This window comes from Peromyscus californicus, unplaced genomic scaffold, assembly GCF_007827085.1.
Source record: "Peromyscus californicus insignis strain IS unplaced genomic scaffold, ASM782708v3 Scaffold_6__1_contigs__length_162567912, whole genome shotgun sequence".
NCBI lineage: Eukaryota > Metazoa > Chordata > Mammalia > Rodentia > Cricetidae > Peromyscus > Peromyscus californicus.
This window is the reverse complement of record NW_026294584.1, coordinates 149040315-149051685: the sequence shown is the minus strand read 5'-3', so window position 1 is coordinate 149051685 and position 11371 is coordinate 149040315. Positions and strand designations below refer to the sequence as shown.

At 43.2% G+C, this 11371-nt stretch overlaps 1 protein-coding gene across 1 annotated transcript; it reads right to left on the bottom strand.

Annotated features, from left to right (window-relative positions):
* Nucleotides 1–858: 858 nt before the first annotated feature.
* Nucleotides 859–11001, bottom strand: CUNH12orf60 (chromosome unknown C12orf60 homolog). The gene is made up of 2 exons (XM_052721913.1): nucleotides 10682–11001; nucleotides 859–2021 (listed from the first exon to the last, which is right to left on the bottom strand). The coding sequence occupies exon 2, from the start codon at nucleotides 1995–1997 to the stop codon at nucleotides 1272–1274; it is 726 nt and encodes a 241-aa protein (XP_052577873.1). The 5' UTR covers nucleotides 1998–2021; nucleotides 10682–11001; the 3' UTR covers nucleotides 859–1271.
* Between the last annotated feature and the right edge of the window lie 370 nt (nucleotides 11002–11371).

The window sequence follows — 11371 nt, the reverse complement described above, 5'->3', positions numbered from 1 at the left end:
AGTGAATGGAGCTGTGTGTCCATCTCTGTCCACCTGACAAAACTACCTTTCTTTTTTAACTACTAGTATCCCCTTATCTTAAGACTTTAGAGAAAATAGGTGAGAACAAACTATGTGCTCTGGTCTTACTCATGTAAGCAAGAAAATTATATTACTGCCCATTTGTTGTTTTACTTAGTCCTAAGTAAATCATATCAGGACTATTTAGTGGTTGATGAAAATCAAAACAGTGGACATTACAGAAATTGTACTGAGGCAGGAGAATAGGCTGTGAGAGGTCCAGGAAAAACCTGACACAAAGCTGCGGGGTTAGCATCTGAACCAAACATTTGGCATAAGGGAAGACTCTGACTCGTGAGGACGTGTTACAGATAAGACAGCATGGGTAGAAAACCCCATGACAAAAATGTGTGAGAAATCAGTTTCAATCCCCGGCAGCCACGTGACAGTTCACAACCGCCTATAACTCAAGTTCCAGTGGATTCGACTCCCTCACACAGACATGCAGGCCAAACATCAATGCACATTAAAAAAAAAGCAGCCATGTGAGAGAGCCGGTGCTACGCAACTGATACATCAAGGATCACGAGCCTCCCAGCACGCCACTGAGCGGCTAACCTCCCTCCCAGATACGGTCTCCTCCCTCCCGAGAGCATACCTTTCTTAATGCGCTGTCTGTTTTTGCTATAGTACAGATTTCTCTGTCCAGTTTTTTCTTCTGGGATGCAGAAACCTGAAAATCCCAGCAAGGTGACCACCAGACTCCAGTATCATCTTTTACCAGTATGAATGACAAAGCATGGATTGTATGTTTCCCAGGAATAACAGTCATACCTCTTAATTACTATATGATAATGAACAGATTATAGTATGGTAATGAATAGATTACCATAAGATAATGCCAACACTTACCTGGACTTCACACTGTTGTAACTGGAGACAGAGTTGTGAAAAGGAGGGATCAGTTGCTTTAATTATGCTTTCAAAGCAACAACCTATTTAGAACTATCCCCGAGCGTAATACTGCCTTGATCCTTACAGTAGGATGTTCTACTTAGTCACTTCCATTTCAAGCAGGCTTTCTTTGGTTATGCCTTTTTATTGTAACAAGTCAGAACTACAGGTAAGTGGTTTGCCAAGGGATGACTCTCTACATTTAAGTTCTAACAAACTGCACATATAGCATTAATGGAACGTACAAAGTACCACAAAAAAAATTAGAGAACTCAAGTTGATTTCAGACAGAAAGGAACACATCTTCCACCATGCCTCTACTTGGCCTCGGCTTCCTTAGATGTGGAGATATCCCCTTCTATGGTCTTTATGGTTTTCTGGAGGACCTGTAAGGTTGGCTCCATAGTCTTGACAAACAGTTCCAGTTCATCTGCGGCTGCTTCTACTGACTTGTTGGCATTATCAGTTCTTAGGGCATCTTGCAGCTTCCTCAAGGCATCCTCTGAAGTGGCCTTGGGATGTTCTGGACTTTTCTCGGATGTGGTAGTACCTGGCTGCTCTTTGGTCTCTTCCGTATAGAAGTCACGTAATCGAAGACTCATGATGGGGAACTGTATCAGGAGCGAAAGAGCAGATTCTAGATTCCCAAGGATGTGACTACTGTTCAGCACAGAGGCAACAGCTGGTGTCTGGATAGTTTTGAGCATTTCTTTAGCTGTGTGGTGGGGACCCACGTTGGCACATTTCTCCACTGCAGCGGTCACAGCAGTCACCACCTTGGAACATAAAGGCTCCTTTTGCATTTGTTTGTGCTTTGCATCAAACACCAATTGCATCTCTTTAAAAATTTTAATCATTTGTTCAAAGAAATCTTTAATGTAGCTATCTTCTTTCAGATCCATCTGGAGGATCTGAGTCTTCATTGTGAGGTTAAACAATTCAACGAACTTATTTATGAAGGAAACCAGATCTCGTATGTGAAAGAAGAGTATTTTAGCAGCTTGAATCAGTCTCTCTTTACCCTTTTCTGACTCAGAAGACATTTCTCCAAAAAAGAAATTGAAGCCCTGGTAAGCAAAGAAGAATCCAAATGAAAACTAAAATTGGAGTTGGCCACCAAGAAGAGACTAAAAGGATGCTTTAAATACAAAGTTCTGACAGGGATGGGAAAGCTCTCCAAAACTGAAGCAGACATGATTCTGAGCTTTAATGGAAATAGTAACAGGAATAATTAGGAACATAGAACAGGAACACCTTGCTGAATTTAGACCACTTACATGTTAGCTAGCTAGCTGGGCATTAGCAGGCTTGGGGGTCACTGAAGATCAACCTCCCCTCTCATAACCAGCTTTGGGTCCTGCTTGTAGTTTCCCTGGTAACATATTGATTTTATGAAAGAGAAAATATCACATTTGTCCTTCTTGGAATTGGAAATACTACAGAAGAGGGAAGAAGCATATAATTGCATCTTAAGATTCAAAATACTGGGACTGGAGAGATGGCTCAGAGGTTAAGAGCAGTAACTGTTCTTCCAGAGGTCCTCAGTTCAATTCCCAGCAACCACATGGTGGCTCACAACCATCTATCATGACATCTGGTGCCCTCTTCTGGTGTGCAGGCATACATGCAGGCAGGACACTGTATACATAATAAATAAATCTTAAAAAAAAAAAAAAAAAGATTCAAAATACTGTATGAAAGGAGGAGAGTGGGGTGGCAGGGCTTTGTGAGTGCCCATTAGAAGGCTGTTTCAAACTGGGCATAGTGATGCAGACCTTTAATTCCAGCAGAGGCAGTGGATCTCTGTGAGTTTAAGGCCACCCTGGTCTACAAAGTGAGTTTCAGGACAACCAGCGCCAGGTAGAGAGACCATGTCTCACAAAAAGAAACATGGAGCCGGTGGTGGCGCATGCCTTTAATCCCAGCACTCGGAAGGCAGAGGCAGGTGGATCTCTGTGAGTTCGAGGCCAGCTGGGCTACAGAGTGAGTTCTAGGACAGGCTCCAAAGCTACACAGAGAAACCCTGTCTCAAAACAAAACAAAACCAAAACAAAAAGAAACATGGGGAGCGGGTCATTTCTTCTTGATATGGTAGTTTGTAGATCTGGGGTTTTTTTTTTAACTTATCTTTAATTATTTTGATCTCTTTCATTATATGACTTGGGGGCAAAGAATGAAATCTTTCTGAGCTCTACCTCTGGCCCTGAGCTACATGACATTCTAAACTGCCCATAAGAATGTAAGATTATAAAGATGTACGATTGTCCTTTCCTTAAGGAGTTAATCCAATTGAGTTTGTCAACCACTTGGATAGGACCCCTTATAACCTCAAGATATAAGATACATTGAAAGTCCTGCTACAAAGATGCCCGGGCACCAGGGAGATGGCCACCCACAAGCCTGGTGACCTCAGTCTGACCCCAGAATCCTGGATGGAAGGAGACAAGGGACTCCTGAGAGCTGTCTTTTGACCTCTTCATGTGCCCCTGTAGTAAGTGCATGCCTCCACACCACCAACAATAATAACAGTAACTGTGAAACTGAAAACAACCTTTTTGAAAGAGAAAAATGTGAGAGGAATATTTGATATTTATTGATAAGATATGCTATTATAAAGACAAAAGACCTCTGCAGCGGTTTACAGACCTTTATTATCAAACCTGAGTTGTCCCTTAGAATGTGTAACTTTTATTGCACACTTTCTCTCCTTGTTTTGGAGACTGACCCAAAGCCTAGTCCTGCTTGCCTTGCGATGTGGTGCCTTCCTGTGATGTGGTGCAGCTTAGCGGAGAAAGCCCTTGTCTCAGCTCTGTGGACGGACAGTCGGTCAGTGTGGAGATGCCACAGAAGCAGGGGCTCCAGACAAGCAGAGAACAAGGAGTGCATGCTTGGACTCAGCTCACTCTCTCCACCCTTGCATAGTACATAATCTCCTCCCAGGGAATGGTGCTACTCACAGTTGGTGGGTCTTGCCACCACAATTAATATAATCAAGATACCGCACCCCCAGACATGCTCAGAGGCCCTTCTCTAAAGTGATTCTAGAACCTGCCAAGTTGACAACACTCAACATCACATCCCTCCTCCTGGAAGCTGTCAAGATTTACAACTTGTTCTCCCTCCCCCTCTCTCTCCATCCATCCCTCTCTATTTTGAACTCCAATAAAATTGTCCTCAAGTTTTCTTCTGAGTTCATTTTTAAATTATTTTATCTCTGAGGCTAAGAAGCCACAAAAGGATCCCACAATGCTCCTTGGTAACATACATAATCAAATATTGTATGCTGTCCCAAATACATATTCACTTGGAGATGGTGGGTAGGATCCCTCAGGAGCCCTAACAGTCCAGAGACTATCATTCTAACCCGCCCCTTTCCCCTTCATTCCTATCTGGTTTATAGTGTCTGGTTGTTGGAGCTTGATAGTGTGCCTAGACCCTCTCCCCTGCCATACCAGAACAAAGAACAAAATAGCATATACACCAGTGGGTGCCAGACAAGTCTTATGATTAGACCGGGGGGGGGGGGGTAGCTCCCAGACAAGTCCTATGATTAGACTGGGAGGTAGCTCCCAAACAAGTCCTATGATTAGACCAGAGGTGGCTGCCTTTAACTGGAAGGCCCAGGCTGAACTACAGTTGTTGGGCCAACCCCATGACAAGTCTGAGAGGTGCATGAATTTGCAGTCCTGCTGGGGACTCATGCATCACTGGTAATTAGGCTCATGCACCTATGGAGCCACCTGCCACCACCAGCCAAGGGCAACTGTGTAGGTAACCAAGATGGTGGTACCCCCATGGGCATAGCCATGGTGGTGCTAATAAAGATAATGATGCCTATGTGGTTGCCCCGGATCTACACTTCATCCAGCCACTGACTCCTCTAGGACCATCATACTCCGTATTTACCTGCACAGACATCTGCTTAGCCATGCCCACACTCTCTTTCCTTCCTCACTTCCTCCCTTCTCACTTCTTTCACCTTCCTGGAGTCCCACTAGGACAATGCAAACAGCAGACCAAGGCATCATCGGCTGGGACACAAAGACTGCCATAGCAGCAATGGCAGCCATTGCCTGTGTCTTCACACTTAGGGCAGTCTCTCCAGAGATCAACTCCTGTCCTGCGGCTGTGGGGATGGACACATTGAAAAGGGTCCCCACACCTGAATGCTTATCTCACGTGTCCTACAGGGCCAATCCCTTCTGTGAATGGGGGTTTGAAATGTGGGGCCCAGATGCCAAAAAGCAAGATGCAGCAGAAGGGACAGCCTGGGGACAGGGTTCAAGCGCAACACTGTCCAGGATCTCAATGCCAGATACCTTGCTAGGCAGCAGGGGAAATGAGCATGGGGAGGGGCACTCCCTTTCAGGTCTCCTGGTTAAATTTGTTCTATGTTGGCATTGATTCCTTTCTGTGTCATCACACTGTGGTGTTCTCAAAGCCTTCTAGATATAGGCAATTCTCTACTGATCTAATCCCTTGAGTAACAGACTTTTCCTTCCGCATGAGGTCCAAAGTAGTGATGGGAATTACTACCCACCTTCAATTTTAACCTACAAATACAACTTTGATAGACATGCTGGGTTGCAGAGATGGCTCAGTGGTTAAGAGCATTGGGTGCTCTTCCAGAGGACCTGGATTCAGTTATACTTACCTACATGGCAGTTCATAGCTACCTGTAACTCCACTTCCATGGGATCCAATGCCCTCTTCTGACCTCTGCAGGCTCCTGCACATGTTGTGCTCATGTACACTCAGGCACGCGTGTACACACACACACACACACACACACACACACACACACACACACACACACATACACACACACACACAAAATATAAAAGGAATGCTGAGAGCTGATATGGGGAGAAATAGTCTTCCCCAGGGATGAACCATCTAATTGATTATCCAATACCAAATGTTAAGCACTGAAATCATATACATACAAGTAACACTAAATGGAGTGAGCAGGTTGTACTTATATATTTAGAGTGTGTGTGTGTGTGTGTGTGTGTGCGCGCGCGCGCTGTGGATATCATTCTGTATAAATAAAACACTGGCCAGTGGCTTCGCAGGAAGTATAGGCGGGACAAGGAGAGAGGAGAATGCTGGGAAGTGGAAGGCTGAGTGGAAGAGACACTGCCAGTCGCCGCCATGACAAGCCACATGTGAAGATCCCGGTAAGCCACGAGCCATGTGGCAAGGTATAGATTTATAGAAATGGATTAATTTAAGCTGTAAGAACAGTTAGTAAGAAGCCTGCCACGGCCATACAGTTTGTAAGCAATATAAGTCTCTGTGTTTATTTGGTTGGGTCTGAGTGGCTGTGGGACTGGCGGGTGACAGAGATTTGTCCTGACTGTGAGCCAGGCAGGAAAACTCAAATGTAGATGTAACCATCTTATTAAATAAGAAACACAGAGCCGATTCAGAGAAGAAAGCCAAGAGGTCAGAGCTAAGAGCCTTACCCTTCCTGCTTCAGCCAAGAGAGCTCTCGGAAAAGGAGCTACTTCCTGTGTGTTTGTCTTTATAAAGACTTTCAGTTCTGCCTTCTCATTGGTTGTAAACCCATGCCTCGTCACTGCCTGTCTGTAAAGACTTCCAGGTCTTCTATGGTTGGGATTGAGATTAAAGGCATGTGTCTCCAATGCTGGCTGTATCTTTTTACACACAGAGATCTACCTAGCTCTGTCTACCAAGTGCTGGGATTAAAGGCGTGCACCACCACCGCCATGCTCTTGCTATGGCTCTAATAGCTCTGACCCCCAGGCAACTTTATTTATTAACATACAATTAAAATCACATTTCAGGGCTGGAGAGATGGCTTAGAGGTTAAGAGCACCGACTGCTCTTCCAGAGGTCCTGAGTTCAATTTCCAGCAACCACATGGTGGCTCACAACCATCTGTAATGAGATCTGGCGCCCTCTTCTGTATACATAATAAATAAAGAAATCTTTAAAAAAAAAAATCACATTTCAGTACAAGTAAAATACTACCACGTGTGTGTGTGTGTGTGTGTGTGTGTGTGTGTGTGTGTGTGTATACACTTAACAATAGCAGCTAAAGAAACAAGCCATGATTTCAAGAGGGAGCAAGGGAGGAATGCCGGGAGGATAGAGACATTCAGCCACTGAGTTTTCCAGGACCAGTGCGCCTCTGTTAAGAAGATAACAAGTGATGAAGAACAGAACTCCTAACCTGGAAAAAAAACAAATTCCTGTATACAGTTTTGGCTGTATCTGGTTTTGTATCTCCTGAGAATCTGAACACAGCCACCAGCAACAGATAATGGTCCAAATGCAGCAGAAGCCAAAGGAAATGGATCTGGAAGAGTTGATAAGATGGATTCTCAGAGCTATAACCAAGGAGTTACCACCTCTACTGAACTGGTTTTGTTTGGCTTTATAGCACTTTTTAATAAAAGAAAAACTCATTAAAGAACAGAAAATACAGAAACAAGTATGCCAATTTATTAATCTCTCAAGTTACATTGCTTATGACATCAGCAGATTGTATTGTAGGAAACTGAAGGACTCTTAGAACTAAACCAGGCAGAAGTGGCTATGAACCAGACAGGCAGAGGGACCCAGCAGAGACCAGCAAAGTCTGGAGGTCATCACATTCCACCAGAAGCTTCCACATGAACCCACATGAAAAAGCCCTTCAACAATACTCCTAAACAACAGAGGGACACAGACTTGGGAAGCAAGGTAAGTGATGTGGAAAGTCCTCCGAACATTATAATACTCTGAATTGCAAGAGTTAAGGGCTTTGGAATAACGCCAATTGTGAGTAGCCATATATAGTGAGTGCCAGCTTTGTTTCGAGAGGATCACAGGGCATGCTTTGAAGACACCAGGAAAGGAAGACTTTTACTGAAAGACGTGAGACTGAGTCACTGAGGGAGAGAAGCAACAAAGACATTAGTTTGAAGAAGGCTGGAGATGCCATGATGCATGTGTGAAAGTATGTTGCTCATATGGCTGATGATATGTACTTTCTATGCTACGGATGTCATAAAGAGACCCAGAGCCCGGCTTTGAAAGAACGAAGGTGAGCTCTTACTTTAGCTAACTCACAGCACTTGCTTGTCCTTCAAGAAGTCAACCACACTTGTAGACCATGTATGTGCCTCTAAACAGCCTTTGATGGGAACAAGCACTGTTTTTTCTCAGAAATGTCTCAAGTCCACAATGGAATCTTTTGATAAGTGGAAGTGGATAAAGTTAATGGTCTGCTTTCTGCTAAAAATTATTAGTGCATTCCATTAAAAATATTTCTCAGAGGACTTTGTATCAGAAAATGTATCATCGCATCACAATTAACTTAAAAAGTAAACACCGGGGCTTTGATTTGAAGTGAGGCTCCGGACTAGACAGCAGCTGCTCTTCCCACTGCAAAGCTTCTGGCCTTATCTGTATGCTGTCTCCACTCACAAGTGGAGAGTGAGGAACTGAGGCAGCAGTGCATAAGCTGAGAGAATACTAGTGACAACATCAGAGCCCCCCGGCCCGTGTGTGGGTGTGTGTGTGTGTGTGTGTGTGTGTGTGTGTGTGTGTGTGTGTGTAAAATGTAATATATAATTATTATGGACAAAGCCCAGATCTACATAGCAGTGGTCGCACTGGCATAATGAGTTTGCATGTACTACCCTTCAACCTTCAACCCAGCTTTAGAAAGGACAGACCAAGGCCCACCTTACTTTTCTATGACCCCGCTCTAATATTCCATCCAATTTAGTGAGAACAAACCCAGGGTCTCATCATTTCATCTTAAATGTGCTGAGTGTGTATTCCTAATAGGAGAACACTTTATGAAATGTATCCTAGGTTCTTCAAGTCAACACTATTTCAACAAGACCACCTTGGAGAGAGATCAGTATCACGGCATAAAAATTTACTTTGGGTGTCAGCAGACAAGTTTTGAAAATGCCATTTGAATATGTGTCAAAGGCAATAAGAAATTAGGATCAGCAGGATATCTCAGTGGGTAAAAGTGTGCGCCACGAAGCCTGAAAACCTGAATTCCATCCCCAGAAGTCACAAGGCAGAAGGAGAGAACTGACTTCTACTTCCACGAGAAAATAATCCCTACTATGTTGTTTTTCTACTTATTTATTCCAAGGAAATAACACAGATTATGGAGGGAAAAAATAAACTATCCATACAAATGTCACAACAGTGACATACTTTGAGATTTAATCAATTATGATAAAGATTTGGAATAGTTTATGTATCTAACAAAGTGCTTATAAAATTAGAAATAAGCCAGGCGGTGGTGGCGCACGCCTTTAATCCCAGCACTCGGGAGGCAGAGCCAGGCGGATCTCTGTGAGTTCGAGGCCAGCCTGGACTACCAAGTGAGTCCCAGGAAAGGCGCAAAGCTACACAGAGAAACCCTGTCTCGAAAAACCAAAAAAAAAAAAAAAAAAATTAGAAATATAGGAAAGTAATGAGCTAAAGTAAGAGGAATTTTATTATTACTACAATTTTACCATTATTATAACTTCCTAAAGATTCTTTATGCACACAGAAAAATTTTCAGGACAACAACAAGCTAAGATAGCAGGATGCAGATGTCCTTCTCTGTTTAAAAGTCCATAGATTAGTGGGATGGTCTTATATGTAAAATACTCTATCAGTTACTATTTTTAATTTCTCAACATTATATTTTGAGCATCTACCAGAACACCAATCATATGAGGCTTTCTCTGTGAAGTTTCCTGCAGTCGCCTCAATCTTAATTTCTCTCTTTAAATTCCCATAGCTCTTGGCAGGCAATGTACTGGTGTTTTTCATAAAGTACCCTAAAAAGTTTTATTTGAAAGTGTGACCAGCAAGAAGTGACAGAGAAATGAGGGACGGGGTGGGTAAGAGCAAAGCATAATGAGTTATATGTATAAATCGCCATAATGAAGCCCATTACTTTGAATGCTAACTTTAAATTTTAATTTAAATAGGCATTTTTAAAGCATGATAAACCAGGTGTGGTGGCACATGCCTTTCTTTAATCCTAGCACTTGGAAGGCAAAGACAAGAGGCTCTCTATGAGTTCTAGGTCAGTCTGGCTTACATCAAGAGGCTCATGCCAGCAAAAGCTATTAAAACAAATAATAATAATAATCCTGACACTCAGCATCCTTTCTCTTGCAATGTGGTTCTTTTCCAGAAAAACTAAACCCCCTGCATAGTATCACAAAATTAACATTAATTCCCTTCTTTTATATTTCTCCCCCACCCCTTTGAGACAGTCTCATGTAACCTAGGTTGCCTTGAAATCACCATGTAGTTGAGGCTGACCTTGAACTTGAACTCCTGATCCTCCTGCCTCTACCTCTTAAATTCTGGGATTGTAGTTAGTTATGCACAGCTACTCTTGTAGTTAGTTATGCACAGCTACTGTTTTAACAACCAAACACATTGAACAAAATTGTACCCCCTAGAGCTCAGACGTACACCAAGCAAAGCAGAACTGTATCAGCGAAGACTGGAGTGAGATGTGACTCCCAGGAGTCACGGGCTCCCCCTGCTGGCTAGCAAGTCCCCAGCAGGCTGCTGCAGGGTTCTTGAGAATGTCCCTTACTTGAGTGGACAGCAGGCTGCAGAATTGGAGTAAATCCCCAGACAGGACTTTTTCACTGGCAGGAAGCACTGGCTATATGATAACTCAGATTTTATGAAATCCCAAATCTGCGATACATGGGTGTGTTACCTGTGTTAAACTCACCTCTAAGGTACCTGGTAATGCCACAGTCTTTAACAGGCTTCAGGCAGGTAACTGTTAAAAATGTAAAAAAAGTGGTAGTGAGTTTATGGCCCAGAACCGCTCTGAGGCATAGCATTGTGTCAGTCGGTAGGCATCAGTGATCTTGAAGAAGTCTGACTAATTGTGGGCTTCTGTTCCACTAAGGAGAGCGCTCAGATTCAGAAGCAAACAGTTGAAAGCCAGATGGAAGCACCACACATTACCAACTCTCAGTCCTCCATGCAGCATCCAGCCTCCTCTTAAGCATCAAGTACACATTTAAAGAAATCAATTCAAAAGCCCATACGCTGTGACCCTTCCTGGGTGACCAGGTGTCTGTCTCTACCTGGGGCACTATTAATATAGAGTAATAAAATGTGAATTGTTTAAAAATTGACTTTACACAAGTCAAACACAAATCTTGTACAACCAATTTTTTTTTCCAATTTGACTTTGTAGTTTAAATGTCTTAACCTCCTAACCTGATTAGAAAATGCCAGGAAAGTGGGGCATCACAGCTGTTTCTTCTTTGTGTGTCACAGAGAAAAGCACTCCTGTAAACTGTGCCAAACACAAACTGCAAAAGCAGTTCAGAGGCGTCAACTGGCCTCAGTTTCAGTGTTAGGGTAGACGACATCGTATTCTTGTAAGCGTGCTCTGATGCACTGCGCA